The sequence below is a fragment of the Carettochelys insculpta genome, chromosome 7 (genome assembly GCF_033958435.1).
Source record: "Carettochelys insculpta isolate YL-2023 chromosome 7, ASM3395843v1, whole genome shotgun sequence".
NCBI classification, from domain to species: domain Eukaryota; kingdom Metazoa; phylum Chordata; order Testudines; family Carettochelyidae; genus Carettochelys; species Carettochelys insculpta.
In genome coordinates, this window is record NC_134143.1 from 55919219 (window position 1) to 55939496 (window position 20278).

General features: G+C 40.8%; 1 protein-coding gene across 1 annotated transcript in view; it reads right to left on the bottom strand.

The window, feature by feature from the left end:
- Positions 1–10075: 10075 nt before the first annotated feature.
- Positions 10076–20278, bottom strand: part of HTRA1 (HtrA serine peptidase 1) — a 54901-nt gene continuing 44698 nt past the window's right edge. Inside the window, exons 4-9 of the mRNA XM_074999741.1 lie at positions 17291–17485; positions 16377–16409; positions 14937–15051; positions 14739–14796; positions 14211–14306; positions 10076–10785 (exon numbers count right to left, since the gene is read on the bottom strand). Coding sequence (XP_074855842.1) covers positions 10617–10785; positions 14211–14306; positions 14739–14796; positions 14937–15051; positions 16377–16409; positions 17291–17485 — 666 coding nt within the window. The 3' untranslated portion in view covers positions 10076–10616. The remainder of the gene's footprint in view (positions 10786–14210; positions 14307–14738; positions 14797–14936; positions 15052–16376; positions 16410–17290; positions 17486–20278) is intronic.

Sequence of the window (20278 nt, forward strand, 5' to 3'; positions counted from 1 at the left end):
ATGTTCTTCTACATGCCTGAGTTTTATTCTTTACTATTGTTTCAACTAATTTGCCCAGTACTGACATTAGACTTACTCATCTGTAATTGCCAGGGTTGCCTTTAGCGCCCTTTTTAAATATTGGTGTTATATTGGCCATCTTCCAGTCATTGGGTACAGAAACTGGTTACAAAATATAGGTTACAAATCACAGTTAACAATTCAGCAATTTCACATTTGAGCTCTTTCAGAACCCTTGGATGAATGCCACCCAGTCCTGGTGATTTGTCACAGTTAAGTTTTTCTATTTGTTCCAAAACCTCCTCTAATGACACATCAATCTGGGGACAGTTCCTCAGATTCATCCACCAGAAAAGATGGTTCAGGTTTGGGAATCTCCCTAACATCCTCAGCCATGAAGACTGAAGCAAAAGAACTCATTTAGTCTCTTCGCAATGGCTTTATCATCCTTGATTGCTCCTTTTGCATCTCCATTTTGTAGGGTCCCCACTGGTTGTTTAGCAGGCTTTCTAATATACTTAAAACATTTTTGCTATTACTTTTTAAGCTTTTTGCTAGCTGTTCCTCAAAATCTTGTTTTGGCTTTTCTTATTACATTTTTACACTTGATTTGGCAGTGTTTATGTTCCTTCTTATTTACCTCACTAGAATTGGATTCCCACTTTTTAAAAAAGATGCCTTTTTAGCTCTCATTGCTTCTTTTACATGGTTAAGTCATGGTGGCTCTATTTTAGGTCCCTTACTATGCTTTTTAATTTGGGGTATTCATTTAAGTTGGGCCTCTGTTATAAACCCTGCTACTAAGCGACCAGGGATCTTGGGAACAGGGCGTTTCCTTACAGGAGAGAGCTTTGAGAGGGGAGTTTAGAGGTGGTGCTTAGAGGGAGCTAGTTACTTCTCACCACCTTTAGCTTGAGTCTAAAGTTTAGGGTTAAGCCCTTCTTTACCTTAGGTATCAAAATTGTTTTGTGAGAGTACAATAAGTAATGTAATCTCAGGTTGAATCAGTCTTTGGCTAGACTTACCGGGAAAAGCCAGGGCTACAGAAGGTGATGGTGGTGATTCTGTAGCTGGCATTCTTCCCCCTAAAAAGAAACATATAATTCCTTCAGCACGGTGTTGCTGGGTTACTGGTGACAAAACATGGACTGTTGCCAACCATGCCCTGCATACCTCCTATGATAGTTCCATGCAGCAGCTTTATTCTGAAATAAACTATTCCAGAAGAGCTATTCCTAATTCATAATTATAATGGAGATACACATCTCCTAGAACTGGAAGGGACCCTGGGAGGTCATCTAGTCCAGTCCCCTGCCCTCTTGGCAGGACCAACCACCATCCCTGAGATTTATTTGTCCCAATTCCTAAATGGCCTCCTCGAGGAATGAACTCACAGCCCTTGGTTTAACAGGGCAATGCTCAAAACAATGAGCTATCCCTCCCACCATAATTCCAAAGTAACACTGCTACACACAAAAATGCATTCGAAATAGCACTTTGTGATTTCAAAAGACAATGTCTGCACATAGTGCCTATTTCAAAATAGCCATTGCCTGGCTTAATAGCACCTGTTTTGAAGTAACTATTTCAAAATAAGTGCTATTCCTCCTAGAATGAGAGTTACCAATTTCAAAAGAACCACTATTCCAAAATGATTTCAAAATAGCAGTTGTGTAGATGCAAGAATAGTTATCTTGAAATAACAGCTGCTATTTTGAAAGAACTATGCTGCGTAGACCTATCCCTAGAGAATAGGGATCCAGAACCTTGCATCTTGGCCAATACTAACACATTCCATTCTTTTCCTCTGAAGTTTCCACTTCTTGTTCTGAATTGATGGATAGTATTTCAGTAGGCTGACAGTGCCTGAGTTTCCCATCACAGGTGGCTGCATTTCAGTAGTATTTGAACTTCACATATAGTATGAAGAAGGCATTTATAAATTAGATAGAGAATACTCCTGGATGAAAGATACCTTACCAATGTAAGATCAACAGCTATAACCACTTTCACCTTCTACCAGCTCATTTTTCTTGCACACAAACTTTTGAGAGATCGAGTTTTGCTGGTATAAGGAAAGCAAACAAGAGGAAAATAAGACCTCTTTAAAAATTCTAAATAAATATTCATGTAGTATCTGAGCTGTTCTTAGCAATGGTGAAAAGTAATTGTTGGGCAAATTGGTATGAGTTTCAGCTCAGGGGATACGATTTGCAGTGACAGTTTGTAGATGGTAAATCTGGCATAAGCATTGACACAGAAGGGCATATGACACTTGTTAAATCCTGTAGAACTGTGCTCCTGAGACGAGATCAGTGTAAATAAACCACCAGTAGTGTGTGACACTGTATAATTTCAAAGTGGCTTGACCGGCTATTCAGAGATCAGATTATTAATTCTCATCTTGGAATACCCACCGTCATTCACTCTGGGAACAGATACATGAACACGAGTTAGCTGATCAGTGAGAACTACACAACTATACACTCAATTCTAATGGCAAATCATTAAAATTTTCACAAGCTGTTCACAGCGGAGCAAAAGAAATCCTGGGCTTTAACTGCTACTTCACACTTTCCAGATACAATTAATATGCACAACAGTATAACTGCAGTAACTAGACTACATGCTGGGGAAAAAAGTAAACCTGATTGTATTCCTGACCAGCTGTTTGCCAGTGGGTGTCACTCATACTAAGCTGGTGGTAAACGTGTTTCTTGGATCCCACTGTCTTCCCCACCCTACAGGAGCCACAGTGTCCTCTCCATGAGAAAGCCGAGACTCACGTATGTTTCCATGGTATAGACACTTTGCCACTCAACAACCTCTGCCTTTACTGCTTACTTTTTTAGTTTCCTCTCACATTTGCTTTTTAGCTCATTTGTCAATGGGACCCACACTCTTGTACTATACAGGTCTTAGACTCTCAGGATAAATAAATATCATGCCTCTTCTATACATTGGGCTATTGCATTGGGTGATTTCAGCTCACCCCCTAGTGGCCAGTATAAGTTAATTATGAATAAAATGTGCTCAGTGAAATACGTAGACCTCTGACTTACATGGAGGTCGTGTTCTTGCTCAAACCCGCGTTAAGTCAAATTTCGCATGACCCAGGGAGTCAGGAAGATGACCAGTGCAGCAGCGCTGATCAGTTCCCCCACTCCTGTCAGTGGCAACTGCCAAGACTCAGGCTGCCACCCTGACAGGAGCTAGGAAACCACTACTGTCAGGGGTGGCAGCCTGACTCTTGCTGCCTGACAGGAGTCAGGAAACTGAGCAGCACAGGTCAGTTTCCCCACTCCTCTGAGTGGCAGGGAGCTGTCCTTGGCTCCAGGCTACCCACCATGCACAGGAGCCAGGAAATTGACCAGTGCTGCTGTGCTGCTCAGTTTCCCGGCTCCCCACCGCCCCGCCCCACCCCCCCCACCCCGAGTGGCAGGCAGTTCGGAGTCAGGAGCCAGCTCCCTGCCACTCAGTCACATTAACCCAAGATGTGCGCATCTTGAGTGTGTACACCTCGGGGGTCTACTGTATGTTCAATAGAGTACTGCAGACGCAGGGCCACGCCAAGGGACTGCTGAGCTCACAACTTGCATTGGGTTTTGGAAACAGAGGGCACATAGCCACAGACATGGGCCCAGCCCAAACGAATACTTATATGGAGAATAAAATCACAGTACTACCAGGAAGTTAATATAATTAGATCTGTAAACTTTTACTTCTTATTCTAGCAATGATATCTAACTCTTATGTAATACTTTCCTTCCAGAGACTGCAATGCACTTTACAAAGTAGGCAAATATTAACTCCATTTTAAAGATGAGGAAACTGCGGCACAAGGAGGTGACATGACTTGCACAAAGTCTCCCAGTGGTGGACTGGGAATGGAATTGCCAAATTGCAGTCCTGTGCTCTATCCACTAGGACATGCTGCCTTCCATCAAAAGGTACCCAGAATTTGCAATTTTGTTAGCTTTCCAATGATAAAATTAAGTGCTGCCAAGGCAGGGTAAGAAAGGGGCAGCTGGTACACTATTAAATTGCTCTTCTTTGACAGCGTTGTGTTGGGCAGACTAATTCAATACGATACAAAAGCACATGGTATGTGACCAAACATATTTGAGGATAACTAGGTTGATGCAAGGCAGCTTACATCAACCTAACTTTGTAGCACAGGCCAGGCCTTAGTTATCCTATTTAAATACATGCAAGAGCATTTGTAGCTGATGTTATTAAGCAATTACATAAAAATGTGGCTAGCTATTATCTTGACACAACAAAAATTCAAATGTGATTAATTTGTGGAGGGGAAAAAAAACCAGGAACTATACAAACATATTTAACCCAAACATTTTATAAACTATCCATAATAGAGTCCAAAAGTTTTTGACTGCAGTATAACTTTCTCCTTTCTGACCTCTTAGACAAAGAGGCAATTACCTATCACAATCCTAACCATGATTAAATGGATAAAAATATGCTCTTGCAAATAAGATGAAAACGGATTGCTACTTGCCACTAGGTGGAGCTATAGGATGCATTTACATTTTATACAGCAGTGTTTTTTTTTTTTTAAATAAAGTTCCCTTTTTCAAAGAAATAAATAAATAAAATCTTAAGTACCCCTCATGCTTCTCCCACCTGTTGAAAAACATGATCCTGAGGATCTGAAGAAGTGGGTCTGTCCCATGAAAGCTCACCTAATAAACTTTTTTGCTAGTCTTTAAAGTGCTACTTGACTGCTTTTTGTTTTGATAGTGTATAGACTAGCACGGCTTCCTCTCTGTTACTATGATCCTAAGATAACCCGACATCTTGAAATAAGTGCCGGTCAGCCTTTCCAGATTACTGGACCCTTGTCAAGAGTCAAATTTGTTTTGCATATCACCAAGTTACATCTCACTTTGAAACATGTAAAAATATCACAGAGGATTACTACTGAAAACTTGCTGACCTACAATCTTATCAAATAAATTAATTGGAATAGAAATATTGTACTTACATTTCAGAGCAAGTCATGTGAATCAGTGCAAACAAGTCATCTGAATGACCTTTTAGATTGTACTGAATTTACCAGTGATTTTTTATGTGGCCTGTTGTAAGAGTAGGCAAATATCTAGATGAGTTGATGTACCCCCAGAAGACCTCAGTGTACCCACAGGATACATGTACCTCTGGTTGAGAAACACTGTTATACAGTATAAGGATCTGGTCAGAGTCCATTCATTTCAATGATGTGGAATGAAGGCCTACTGAAATGGGGTACATTTTATGCTCCACTTTCTCCTCTTGGGACCCATGTGCAAAGGGGAACCTCCCTGCTTCCCATTCACAGGTGCCATCGCAGTAACTGAAAACGGGAGACAAATTTGTGTTCCATACTTGTTACTATTGCAAGAACATCAGGACAGAGAATTAACTAGCAAGAAGCCAGCACAGGCCTGTCAAGAGATCTGCATGTTACAAGTGACATGGGAAAGCTGCCGTGGGTAACAAAATGGGGTTAACTTTAAATTTTTGAAAAATCCCCACCAGATCTGTACATTATTCTACAGCATGTATAGCACCAGTTATTACATATGAAGCCCCAGACTCATGTCACACACAGAGTTCCCAACTCTGTTAGCATTAGTCTTTTCACCATTTTAGGTGGTTTTAAAAATACGTATTTACTAAAGCTGTAAAAATAACCCCTATCCCTGCACCCCCAAAAAATGAATACCCTCTCACAGCTTTCTCCCCCCCTCAGTGAGACTGAACCAGGAGTTAAGGTACTGCCTCTTTGCCAGGTACTGGCTCCAGTCGAGAGTTTGTGAGGAGAACCCAAAAGGGAATGAAGAGCGGAGAGAGGTAATCGGCAATGTTCCCTCTAATTTTCCACCTGTGTGTGGAATACATTTTATGCACCAAGGCATGTGCACATGTGCACCCCCAGTAGAAACACAAACTGCCAACTGCGGTTATTCTCAATCAATCAGCTGGGTAGCGTTTGAACTTCTCCTGGTGACCACCCACACGCACAGCATAGAAGCAACTCTGGTAATAGGTGTATGTGGAGGCATAAGTAAAAGTATATAGTTCATGGAGCTGGGAGAGGTAGAAGCCTGGGAATAGAATCATAGGGCTGTAAGGGACCTCAGGAGGTCCCAGCCCCCTGCTTCCAGCAGGATCAACCCCAACTGAGTCATCCCAGCCAGGACTTTGTCAAGCTGGGACTTTAAAACCTCCAGGGATGGAGATTCTACCACTTCTCTTGGTAATGCATTCCAGTGCTTCACCAGCCTCCTGGTGAAATAGTTTTTCCTAATATCCAACCTGCACCCTTCCCCTCTAACTTCACGCCATTGCTCCTAGTTCTGCTGTCTGTCACCACTGCAAACAGTTTCTCTCTGTCCTCTTTAAAGCTCGCCTTCAGGAAGTTGAAGGCTGCTATTAAACCACCCCTCAGTCTTCGCTGCTGCAAGCTGAACAGCCCCAAATCCCTCAGCCTCTCCTCACACAGCACATGCTCCAGCCCCCCAATCATTTTCATTGCCCTCCCCTGAGCCTGCTCCAATGCATCCACATCCTTTCTATCCCGGGGGACCCAAAACTGGAACCGATACTCCCGATGTGGCCTCACCTGTGCCCAATAGAGGGGAACAACAACAACCTCTCTGGATCTGCTGGAAATGCTCTTCCTACTGCATCCCAATATGCCGTTAGCGTTCTTGGCTACAAGGGCATGCTGTTTGCTTATATCCAGCCTTTCACATACCATAATCCCTGGGAAATGGAGGAGGAGACAGCACAGAATACTAAGGGAAGAAGCTGAGAGAAGGAAAGATAGGACGGAAAGTGATCTGACAAGAGATGGGTATACACTTAAAACTTCCACACCCTGAATGCTAGAAAATGGTAAGTGGAGACCTCTTTGGGGAAACCAAAGTTTTGATGGTAGCCCACATTCTTGATTATAACTTTCCAGCCTGAAAGAATTACACAAACTGGGATAGGCTGCTTCTCCTCAAAAGGAAAAAATAAGTTTCAGGAACAGACCAACCCTCACTTTTTTAATCTTCTGATTTTAATCTCACAATTTTGTCGGTCTGAATCATGATTTTTTAATTTATATTTGTGTTAGCAACACAAAGCCCACTAAACATAATTTATACACAAGAGAAGAGGAGACTGGTTGGAAAAATTAGATTCCACAAACAATAACGTTTAGTATTTTCACAGCACACGTGCATCTCAGCAACTGGGGAGATTATTCTTCATTGCTGTGGAGGAAGGGGAATGGCTGAGGTGGGGAAGGAAGGTCTGATTTACTAAATAACTTTAATCTTTGCTGGGTCCCATAGGATCTGACTCCATTCTTCCTAGAACACTGTCTGCAGGTCTCTCATATATTATTACTTCAATGAGAAATCAGCACTTCGATCCACGTCAAGGTAATTTCCCATCGTTGGTGGAAATGCAGTAAAATTCTACCTTCAAGCTCCATAGTGTTGCAAAGGCACAGCACAAGCTTAGCAAAGGTTAATGGTTATGGCAGATTCCTACCAAATTAGTCATCTGTCATCTCAGTGACTGACAAGTTGAAGAGAGATATAATTGGGTGTTGGGTCATGTTAAGGAGCAGGCTTTTGACACAGACACAAACATGAGCTCTGCACCTGTGTTATCATTCTATCATGTAAGACGATCCAAGTTAGTAAGTGCTGATGCAGTTTTGGGATAAGGATTCATGCAGCAACAGGATATTCCTTACAGTTTTTTGTCGTGTGCCAGCTGAAATGGAAGAGATTTGCACACCCACTTAGAGAAGAAACATATGTCAGAGTTGTGGGTTTCAGAGCTTCTCTTGTTCTAAGTGCAAAGGCTGAAATTTTTCCACTTGTTTGAATACCTCATTGATGCACTATAGATTATTGCCTCTAAAAACAACTCTTTCACCCAGTTCACTAAAGCAAAACATGTTCAGACACCAATCATGGGCTAACTATACAGTTAGCCCATGATTTAATGTCCTTCAGGTAGAATGTGACCACAAAAAAAAAAAAAGTTCACTGACTTAATTCCATTGCCAATAGCACATGATTATCTGTGGTTGGACCAAGAAAAACTTTGATTAGGAATTGCTTGACCATCAATGCTCAAAACTGTAAGTGTCCAAATATCTAATAATTTGCAGTGTGGTAGAACCGAGAGCCCCAGAACTGGGGGCCCCGTTCTGCAAAGCAACGTGCATATTTAATGAAAAGATGATTGATGTCTACCATAAAAAGCTTACACACTATTTATGTGATGAAAAACCAAGATATGCAAGCAGATGATGGAGCACCAGATAAGAAAGAGTGATATGACTATTATCTAACAGTCTAAGTATCTACACAGGGACCAAGTATTTGATAAAGGGCTCTTCAACTTAGCCATAACCCACTCATGTCTGGAAGAGGAAGCTGGGCAAATTCAGACTGGAAGTAAGAATTTTTTTTTTTTTAAACACAGCAAGAATTAATTAATTAAGCATGAAACAACCTTTCAAGGCCAGTGGTGAATTCTCCACCGACAATTTTTAAAGCCAAGACTGGCAGTTTTTTGAAAGATATGGCATAGAAGTAATTTTTTTGAGAAATTCTATGGCCTACGTGCAGACATGGAACACTATGGTCAACAAGGATGGATAACTCAAGGTCAGAACTTATTGCTTAAATATGGGTGAACCCAGTTTAAATCTTATTTTGCACACTACTCATGCATCAAGGATTACAGAGAAACTTCTTTGAAGGGAGGACAGCAAACTACTACAGGAGAAGAATGGTATCTCTATTGGCTGCTGAAGCAAGAACAGTCTGCAACACAGTTCTCATAGGCTAGTGGTTCATTTTTCTAGCATTAGCATGATCCATCAAGACTATAATTAAATCCTACAGATAGCACGGACCATCACAAACCTCACCACCTCCCACTCCAAATGCAAGGTATATTTTTTTATCTTTCCTTCTCTAACACACATACAGTAACCTATTAAAAATCCTAAAACAGTTCGCTGCACATAGTGGGAAGAACAAAAAGCTGACAGACACCATACTGATCAGCAAGGTAAAAGACCCTATACAGAAGGCAACAACTTAATCCACTTCCTACTCACAACAACAAGCAGCAGAAATTGTGTCCTGGAAAGAACACTATTAAGAAAGTTTTCCATGCACTATAGTGGTCTTTGATTCAAATTTCACATCAGGAACAAGAGGAGATAGCAAAATGAGACCACATTAGGGATGCAAATTCCCATTTACCCAGTTAACTGATGAAATGGGTGGGAGGAGGCTGCCCTGTAGCAGCCCTCACTGTAACTGGTAAGCCTTATCCACATAGCTAAATCTCGACCATCATTGGTCCACGACTCACAGTTTAGGAACCTGTGCTGAAGGAGATGTGCTTCAGACACTCAGAGAAAAATAATTATACATAAAAGCCAGCCCTCCTAAAATAGCTGGGACACTATCGCTGTGTCTACACTTGCCTTCCTCTTTCGAAAGAGGAAAGCAAATGAGGGAAGTCAAAAATGCAAATGAGGCACTGATTTACATATCTTGTGCTTCATTTACATTCTCTCTTTTCGGAAGAAATTCTTTCGAATGAAAAACAGCAGTGTAGATGGGGCTCTTTCGAAAATAAACACCTTTCAAAGAACCCTTCTTATTTTATTTCGGGAAGAAGGGTTCTTTTGAAGATGGGGTTTATTTTTGAAAGAAAGAATCTCTCCCAAAAAGATTATGCAAATGAAGCAGAAGATATGTAAGTCAGTGCCTCGTTTTGTATTTGTCCTTCAAAAGAGGAATGCAAGTGTAGGCATAACCTACAACTCAAGACTAAGGTAAGAAACCAGACTGCAAATGGTAGGCTTTGTTTCCTTTAGATATTAACCTTAGACTTTGGGGATAGTATGGAGGAAATTAAGAATATGTTGAAAAGTAGAAGTGTTTTAACACAATGGCAGAGGAAATAAGTGCATCAATAAAACAGACTCAGGTATATACTTGATACATTTAAAAAGTAAACATCCAACAGTTTATGAGACAAAATGAATGACACCAGAAAAAGATACTGTAGAATTATTTTAATAACACTAGGAAAAGACTGAAGTAGTAAAAATTCTGCATGGATTCTGGAAAGATAATTTTGGGTTGTTGGCATTTTTTTCTAAACAAGCTGTTTTTCCAACCATGTTTTTTAACCCACAGTCCTATTATAATGCTATTTTCAAATTAAAGGAATAGCTATCCTACTTACACCTGAATACCACAACACACATTGTGTGTATGAGTTTTCTTTTAAGTCTTAATTGAAAGTGACACGGGGGGCGGGGGGGAGAAAAAGATTGTTTAAGCAGTAACAGTTGTGTTAGCCAGTAAAGAATACATTGCATACATAAAATAAAGAAGGGGAAAAAATCCATCATCATCTGGAATACCTGTGACATTACATCGATGTTGTTGGCCAATACTATACCTCTAAACAATAAGACTGTTGGTCAAAAAGTCTGTATCCTGTACCAGCACAGACATAAGATAAGCAGTCCACTGTTGCTTGAAGAAAACATGAAATCCAGCTCATGTTTCTGATTAAGGGTCAATTTCTTCAGGAACCACTGTTATCATAATATCTTCATTGCCCCTGCGTACAACCATGTTCAGAGTACTGTCCTTTTTAATAATGTCACTGACGTCACTGGCTGAGATTATCTGCTGTCCGTTGATGCTTATAATCACATCATTTTCTTTCAGGCCGCCACTGAAATACAAAAAAAAGGGACAAGTGATCGCAACTGCCATTTTATCCTACTCATACTGCTATGAAAAAAGAGAACTGAATTATCACAATTCACCACGACTGACATCCAAAGGACTTGATGCTAATCTGAGATGCACAGAAACATACACACAATAACACATCTGACAAGTTACAGGGTGATGTGTACCAGAGCATTAAGACGAGGGAATTTTATTTCCCCAGGGAAACCTTCACGGCTTTCATTCAATTCTACAAAGTGAGGGCAATCCCATTCGAGCAACAGTATGTCCAGGAGCAAGTACACAGTTCCAGATGGCAGGTATTACCATCCACGTCTCAGGCCACCTCAGTAATTAGTCTCTCTACCAGTTAGTATAATGATATATTTAGTACCCTACACTGTTCTCTATAAATAGCTGTATTAGCTCAGTTACGCCTCACATGCCACCCCTCTATGATCCAAAACTCAAGTGAAACTTAATGTAGACCTGTAACACATTCCGTAAGGTGCAGTTTTATTCCACTCATTATTAGGCACACCAAGGACCAGGACCCTATTGTCTCAGGCACCATACAAGCACAGAACAATAAAAGATGGAACCTGTCCCGAGGAGCTTACAGTGTAAAGAGACAACAGGTACGTTCAGATAGTTGGTGGGATAAGTCAGACTGAGGTGTTTTCTACTTCAGATCCTCTACATTCTGTTCTGAATACCTTTCATATTTTACACAGAAGAGCTGACTGAGACTGCAGCTGGGACTGTGGAACAGGAGTGTGGAAGGGAAATATTGTACACACTATATTGGCTTGTCCAGTCATGCACAAAACTCTGGCTCCAAGTCATGGAAATACTAACCCAAGTAACCAGATCAGACATGATTCAAGCTCTGAGCATAATCTTTACACAACCACTCAGTAACCATACGCCTCTTTCAGTCACATAGAAATTTTACCCAACTGCTTCTCTCAAGCTATGTATCTTGGCTAAGATTTTCCAGTGACTATTGAATGGGCTTAAATTGGGTTTATTCTCAGAGGCCAGACAGCTCAGCACTTGCTGAAAACAGGTTCATTTACAGTGTTTCTAATTTGGCAATGAAAATCAAAGCCAATTTGGAATATCTTGTGTGATGGGGCATTCTACATGGTTTGTGAAAATATGCTTTACTCAGAATACTTCATGTGAGACCTCACTGGAAAAGCCGTAACATACAGAATAGGATTATCCCATTTGTATGAATGTGTCATTCCTGTATTTGCAGGTGTCATTCATGGATCATGAAGTAACAAGTACTAGGTGAGAGACATCAATAGGACACAAGGAACTTAATGGCCCAACACTCAGAACAATAATCTATGAATAGGCTTGTTTTTTGGATAAGCCTGGGAGGAAAGGCTATAGTGGCTCCTACCAAGACATGTGGCTATGTCACCTGATCCGGAGATCCATCCTAGATGTTTTATTTTTCCACAAGAGCAAAGGGAAAACTCAGACTAAACACAAAGGGTTCCCACTTTATACAAAACCTATTTAAGGGTGGTGAGTGAGGTAATCTAGGTCACCAATTTTCCCTGGCTACACAAACCAAAATGACTGCTTGAAGCATCAAAGACTGAAACGGGGGAAGGACCGGGCCCTGGCTGAAATGGAAGGCTTTCCAGTCTGTGAAAGCAGCTTATTAGAACAACTTTGAGAATGAGATATACTAAAGAAACTAGTTTTCTGTATTATCAAGCTCAGCTTGTGTGTTCTGTTTTATTTTGTTTAGTAACCTACATTGTCCTGTGTGCACTCTCTTATGAGCACTTGAATCCTGCACCACATTTTTTTTTTAATTAATAAACCCAGTGTAAGGAACTGTTACCTGCGGGGGGAGCATAAGATGTCTGTGCATCTCTCTCTTTATATTGTACGGATCTCCATACCGTAAGAGATAGATTTAGCTGGGGTTCAGCTCCCAAAGGGGCTGAGTATCTGGGTGCTGGAGACAGGTATCTTGTGGTGCCGTTTTCAGTTAAGGTCTGTGGCTTTAAGGGTGTGGCCTGGACCATGTGTTTGTGAGACAGCAGGCTAGGGTGTCTGACTCAACAAGACAGGGTACTGGGAGCTCAGTCTGGAAGAGAAAACAGGCTCAGTGGGGACTCAGCACAGCAGGTAGCAGTCCCAAGGGGGTCCTGACCCATCACATCATGGTCCGTGTGTGCAGATGAGAAGGCTCCTGTTGCAATTAGAGACTGATATAATTTTGTGTCAGCAAAAGCTGGTTTGAATGGATATCACACACAAAGTATCAGTGAAAGTCGAGGCCTCACTGAAAAAGACGTACAGATTTTATCAATAAAAGATGTCTGTTTGGGGGATAGGAAAGGGGAAATATACATCAGGAATGACCAACATGTGATTCTCAGCTCCTGAAGTGTTCACATTCTCAGCATGGCCTCTCACCCTAACTACGATACTACATTACTTGCATCTAACTCTTCTTTCCCTTTGGTTTGTTAACTGCTGTAACTCCCACACAAAATCTTTTTTTGCATGGTCTCAAGATGCAGGCTCAATTTTTCTTCTGAAATACAGCCAAGTGCCAGACACTCCTATCAAGTACACAAATGCAAACCCATACTTCAGTAGCATACACTAGATTACTCCTGCACTAGTTTAAGGGGGAGTCTCAGGTCGCAGGCATGTACCCGTGCTTTGAGTGAGTATTAACTTTCAAAAAAAAAAAATGTTAGTTACAAAACAAAAGACACCAGTAACCAATGTTGGAAACCTAACCGTGACTGATAAAGCACCCAAAGAGCTTTTACTCTGCTGCACAGAGATGGTGGTGAGCCCTCTTGCCTCCTTTGAGTACAGACTATTAAACATGTGTGCCATGAATCTGTTCGAATCTGCTTCATGCAAACATTACTTTTACCTGACCTGTGCATCACAATATCCTTTGCTCTTTTCCTATAGGAGCTCTCATTTCCTGTTCTGCATAAATGAACCAAGTAAAATATGAGAATTAATGCCCATGTAAAGTATCAGACAAACAAATCCTGATGGGCAAATTCCTCTGATCATGAAACACGTAAGTAAAGCAGCAGTAGCACAAGTTTCCCCAAACTGCCATACCAATGTTTGTTCCAGTTGTGACTGGGTGAGATCATCTCCAGCAGTGAAAGGATGATTGGATATCACGTCCACTCAATGCTTAAACTTTGTGCTGAGATTTGTGACAAGGGTTCCATTGTGCTAGTCCTTTTTGTGATACAGACGCCGTCCCCAAGGAACGGGGCTGGAATTACCAACTGGTTTCATGTAAACAGCAAAACAACTGTCAGATGGCACTAGTTTCATTGCCGTTAGCACTGAAACTTGTCACAAGAGAACATTTCATTAATATGGTGGCTGCTTTAAACAAGTCCTATCACTTACCTTTCAGCTGGCGTATCTGGAATTACTTCAATAATGTAGGCCCCAGAAACAACATCAGGAAAGTCTTTATGCTGTTCCTTCAGTTCTTTAGCTTTGCTGAAAAAAGTGACACCAATTTAAAATTATTTTAACAGAAGTTCATTTATTTAAAAATTAAACAGCAAGGATTGAAAACCTTCACTCATTTAAACTTTGCTAAGGTACATTATACCTACAGAGATCAGATTTAATTCAGATTCCTAAAGACTCAGTAATATTTTCAAACTCTATACCTATTTTGCCATTTACAGATTTCTCAATTCTAACATGCATCTCCCACTGGCAATAAAGGGAGAAACATAGAAGTAACAAAAAAAAAACAAAACAGGCCATTATTTATTTGTAGCTCTTCAGGTGTAAACTCCTTGTGAGGCATGTTGCAATAACCCACTGCAATAACCCATTTTGAGGTGACAGAAGCAAAAATTTGTGGCAATGGCCACATCCAAGTAAAATTATAGTCAGAGGAAAGAATTTATCTTTACTTACCTAGGAGTAAGTGACATCATTCGAATGCCAATATATTTCTTTTTTGTTATAGCTTTTCCTATTCAAAAAAAGAAAAGAAAAACTTGACTTATTGCTCATAGCAGAAGTGCTGCTGCTGTTCTTTAACATAGAACCAAAGAATTTTATATTCGTTCCAGATGACATGCCCATATTTTTTTAAATAGTGTAGTTCAATACCTTTAGCTTGTCTGTCATGGGATTCAGTTAAGAACTTTTTAATTTTATCAGATGGAATTGCAAATGAGATTCCAGCTGTAACTTTTAAAGTGTTAATTCCAATCACTTCGCCATCCTGGAAGAATAAGAAGATCATGTTAGTGAACATGAAACACAACAACAAAGAAACAATGCAAAGCGAAGATTTTCTGCAGGAAATCACAAAGAATATTAATAAGGAATATGCCAAATATTTTGAAGTTAATTTTCTATATTAGCCACTAAACTTGGCTTAAAAAATTGAACAAGGGAGTTTGACTTCATATTTTTAATTTTAACTCTCAGATTTTTTTGCAATCTTTCAAGAAGTTTGTGGACAACATTCTGATATAAGCTTCACTGCTATACATTTAAAGTAACTACTTTAAAGTCCAATATAGCTACTCCAGATATAAACCAAACAGTCAAACTCAGACTCTGGTGAGACTCTTACAATAATTGGTACCTTACTGCACAACTAGGCCCACTATTTTCAATTTGGTTATTTCAGCAGCAACACTTAAGGGGGAAGATACACATGCTGAATAGAGCCCTGGGCCCTCAAATGGAAATAATGAAATGTCACATCATCATTCCTAAATTTGTATCATGTGTTAGATCAGAAGTAACTAATATTCTGTCTGTCTTGCATATTCATCAAAGCAACACTGTCCTTTTTAATACAGATTAAGTAGCTTCTCCACAAGGAGGATCTCCAAGCACACAATTCTGGCTATGCTGGAAGGAGGGCAAATAGACCACAACTTTAGAATGTCTGGTAGAATTTGGCAGACAAAACATGAGTTAGCAGTTGTTGGGCTGGGTCAGATCAGCATCTGACTGTAGAACAAATGATTAACCCCTTCCTGCCCTCGTCCAGAGTGGCAATTTTCTCCCCTACAATGAATGTACCATGAAGGGAGTATCCATATGGATTCTATGGAAATCAACTTCAGTTTGCCAAGAATTTACACACGTTATGACAAGTGCAATTAGTTTAACCTTAACCTATATTTTTATATTACCTTTTGCATGACATGAGCAAACATAGCGGGCAGTACATTCATTTTAAACTATGCAAATGGCAAACACTTGGAATAATGGAAGCCAAGTATATCATGCGGCTGGCCAATGTAAACACAGATGAGTAATTACTAGGAACCCTGCCATGTTTGCACAGTCAGCCAGTTATCATCAGAACTGACTTGCTCTCTTTGGAAAATTGCTTTCCATGTTTCTTTCGGAGTGATGAATTGTGTTATTTATAGGAGACTTCCATTTTGTGCACATATTTACATATGTTTTATTTCATTATTTGTTTATATTCTATATAACAACAAAATAAAGTAAAACAATTCTTTTAAAAATGGTCGGGTTTAGTATAAAGCATACACAGAATTTTTTTTAAAAAGAAACCCTTACCAGGTTTACTAAAGGTCCTCCGGAGTTTCCGTACTGAAAATAAATTTATGAATATATATTATAATATAATTTGTTTCCATGAAGTTGCTAAAAGCACAATTTAAGCATTGAAGAAATGCTAAAAATATTACTAAAAACAATGGTAAGTCCTGTAGCACCTTATAAACTAACAGATTTATTAGAGCACAAGCTTTCATGGGCAAAGACCCACTTCGTCAGATGCATAGGATTTCTTGTTTTTGAGGATACAGACTAACACGGCTACCCCTCTGATAAAATATTATTATAGCTCTTTTCCACTGTCTATATAATAGCTGCACAATGGTAACCCTTCAGAATCAGAAAATATTTCTCTGCTAACCATACCCCTTCAAAGTTCAACTTTTTCATAACTGTTTTCATTCTTTTGGCAATGAAGTTTAAGGGTAAAAATAGCAACACAGAAGCTATTAGTAGCTAATATAATGATGTTAACCACAAACCTAACTCCCAGAGCTATAACAGCACAAGACCAAGCATAAAGGGCACAAGTCAACTTATTGTTTTTTCTTAGTTCTAGATAAAACACAAGCTTAGATAGTTTTGAAGTTCTTAGTGACAGCATATCAGACTTGTAAATACCATTTAGGAACCAGAGAATACTTACAAACATAAACAATTCCAAGTTAGGTCAAATATTTAGAGATTGATTATTTGATACTGTCCTTATAGGGACTTTAAAAACAAAAATACTGCAGCAAGGCAGTTGTCCAAGCTCATACTGATAAGTCTTTTTTTTTTTTTTTTTAAAAAAAAAAAAAACCCAAAATCCTGGAATACCCACTTTTCTTTGCAAAAGCAATTGACAAACTTCTAACTGCAGCAAGAGTCAGACACTGGAACAAGGGCTATTCAGCTTTGCAGAAGTGACTTACATTAATAATTGCATCTGTCTGAATGTAGTCCATATCAGAGTTCCGAAGACCTAATTCCCTTCCTCCACGCTGGGTAGTACTAACAATCCCAGTAGTAACTGTGTTCTGGAGTGAAAATGGACTTCCAATTGCAACCACGAACTCTCCAGGCCTCAAGTCTGCAGATCGACCAAGCAGCAGCACTGGAAGTTTATCCTGTGTATAAAATGGTCAAAATGATCACAAGACATTCCTTTACAAATAAAAATCAATACCACGGAAATGGCCAAAACTAATTTAAGAGAAAATAAAGAAATGTACTCTGCTATCACCAGGCATTTGGTGTGATTGTATGAACAATGCTCCCATCAACTTTAAAAACTAAAAGGTATGCTATTCAGGTAAAATTCTGCCCCATGTAGTCTAGCCATTAAATCAAAAGCAACTACAAAATTAAAAAGTACTGGTGCTCTCCCCTCCACGGCAAACAGCAGAACACTCCAGGTTTGGACTTGTTTCTGACAGCTTCTTGAAATTCATCAGCTAAAGAGCTATCCATGTAAAAATGATAAAAATAAAATAAAAAGCATTGCTCAAAAATACTGCAAAGTGAAACACAAAGTAGGTGCTAAGGTACATAATCAGAAGTACATAAAGCTACAAACTGGCACTCTGATGAGAAGACTAAGTCAGACAATGCTGCTCCATCCTACAGATTTTACAGTGGACAAATTTGCTTATCTTTTGCCGTCGGTCCCCCGAAGTCTAGACATAACCTGAGGGAATACTGGTAATAAAGGTTTCACTGTATTAATATTGATATTATGGTAGCATCTAGAAGTCTGAGTCATGCACCAACTCCTCTTTATAACAGGTGACGTACAAACACATAACAAAAATATGGTCTTTAATCAGAGACCTAAGATACCTACCTAACCCGCTTCCTAAATTCTAGGCTAGCATAAACCTAGGCTGATAAACTTGCTATCACTTTCACTAATCAAGAGTAGGATATTTGCACCGAGTCAAAGAACACCCACTCCAACAACCATGAAATGGCAACATTCATGATTCTAAGGAGGGAGAACAACTCAAAGAATGGATTTCCATGAGGCAGACCAGCAAACTCAGGCAGTTGCTAGGTAAGAGCCCATGGGAAACAAGTCTCACAAGAAAACAGTTTAAGTGGACAGTTTTTGAAGGCATTATTAAAGGCACAAAAGCAAAACTCTCTCACTGCATAGCAAAGATGGGAAGAACAGCCAGAGACTGCCCTGACTTAACCAGATCATCAATGGTCTAAAAATCAAAAGACAGTCCTACAAAAATGCAAAGCTGGTCAAATTACAAAAAAGATTAATATAAACAATTACATAGGGTCAAAACTAGAAAGGCCAAGGCACAAAATGAAATCAAACTATCTAGGGTGGGGTGGGCAATCATTTTTGACGGGAGGCCATTCCAAGTTCCTGGTAAGCGGTCAAGGGCTGCACTTTTCTATGGAGGAGGTTCAGGATCTGGGATACAGGTTGGGTGCAAAAGGGAGCCTGGGGCTGAAGACTGGGGAGCAACAGTCTACCGGGGGCTGAGGGAGTTTTGCTGAAGGAAGGGGCTGTGACCTGGGGCAAGGAGTGGAGTGCAGGGTCTGGGAGGGAGAATGGGTGGAGGAGAGGAATCTAGCCTGGGGGAGGGATAAAGGAGCAGATGCCAGGTCTGATTAAAAGTTGTGACCTGGAAAAGAAGGGAGTAGGGTGTAGAGGGTTTGGTTGGTGACCTGGGGTAGATGATTGGGGTGGGGGGTGGAAATCAACCTTTGAGGCAGGGAGCCAACCCACAGTCTTGTCAGGTCACATCCCGCCTGCAGGCCATATCTTGCTCACCCGATTTAGGCTACGTCTACACGTGAACCCTACATCGAAGTAGCCTATTTCGATGTGGCGACATCGAAATAGGCTATTTCGATGAATAACGTCTACACGTCCTCCAGGGCTGGCAACGTCGATGTTCAACATCGACGTTGCACAGCACCACATTGAAATAGGCGCTGCGAGGGAACGTCTACACGCCAAAGTAGCACACATCGAAATAAAGGTGCCAGGCACAGCTGCAGGCAGAGTCACAGGGCGGACTCAACAGCAAGTCGCTCCCTTAAAGGGCCCCTCCCAGACACACTTTCACTAAACAGCGCAAGATACACAGAGCCGACAACTGGTTGCATACCCTGTGCATGCAGCATGGATCCCCAGCTGCAGCAGCAGCCAGAAGCCCTGGCCTACGGGCTGCTGCACACGGTGACCATAGAGCCCTGCAAGGGCTGGAGAGACAGCGTCTCTCAACCCGCCAGCTGATGGCCGCCATGGAGGACCCCACTATTTCGATGTTGCGGGACGCGGATCGTCTACACGTTCCCTACTTCGACGTTGAACGTCGAAGTAGGGCGCTATTCCCATCCCCTCATGGGGTTAGCGACTTCGACGTCTCGCCGCCTAACGTCGATTTCAACTTCGAAATAGCTCCCAACACGTGTAGCCATGACGGGCGCTATTTCGAAGTTGGCGCCGCTACTTCGAAATAGCATGCACGTGTAGACACGGCTTTAGAGACATATAATGGGTAACAAGGGCACGGGTGTGGACTCGATGACCTCCTAAGGTCCCCTCTGGTTCTATGAAATGCGTATCTCCATATATACTTTTAGTCACTGAGTCCCCAGGGCCTGGTGAAATGCATCCTAGAATACCTCCAGAGCTAACCAAGGAGATATCTGAGTGATACTCCTTAAAAAGTCATGGAAGGCGGGAGAGATTCCAGAAGACTGGAAAAGGACAAATATAGCACTAAGAAATATTCTATATTTTTCCATCCATGTGCAGAATAATTTGTGTTATGTGCACCCATGTATGTGTCAATGTGCATCGCCAGTAGAAATATGTTGATAGCTGTGGCTGCTCTGCCAATAAGCTGGGCAGGATCTGTCTCCTGGGCAGCCGCCCAAGTGCACAGCTTACA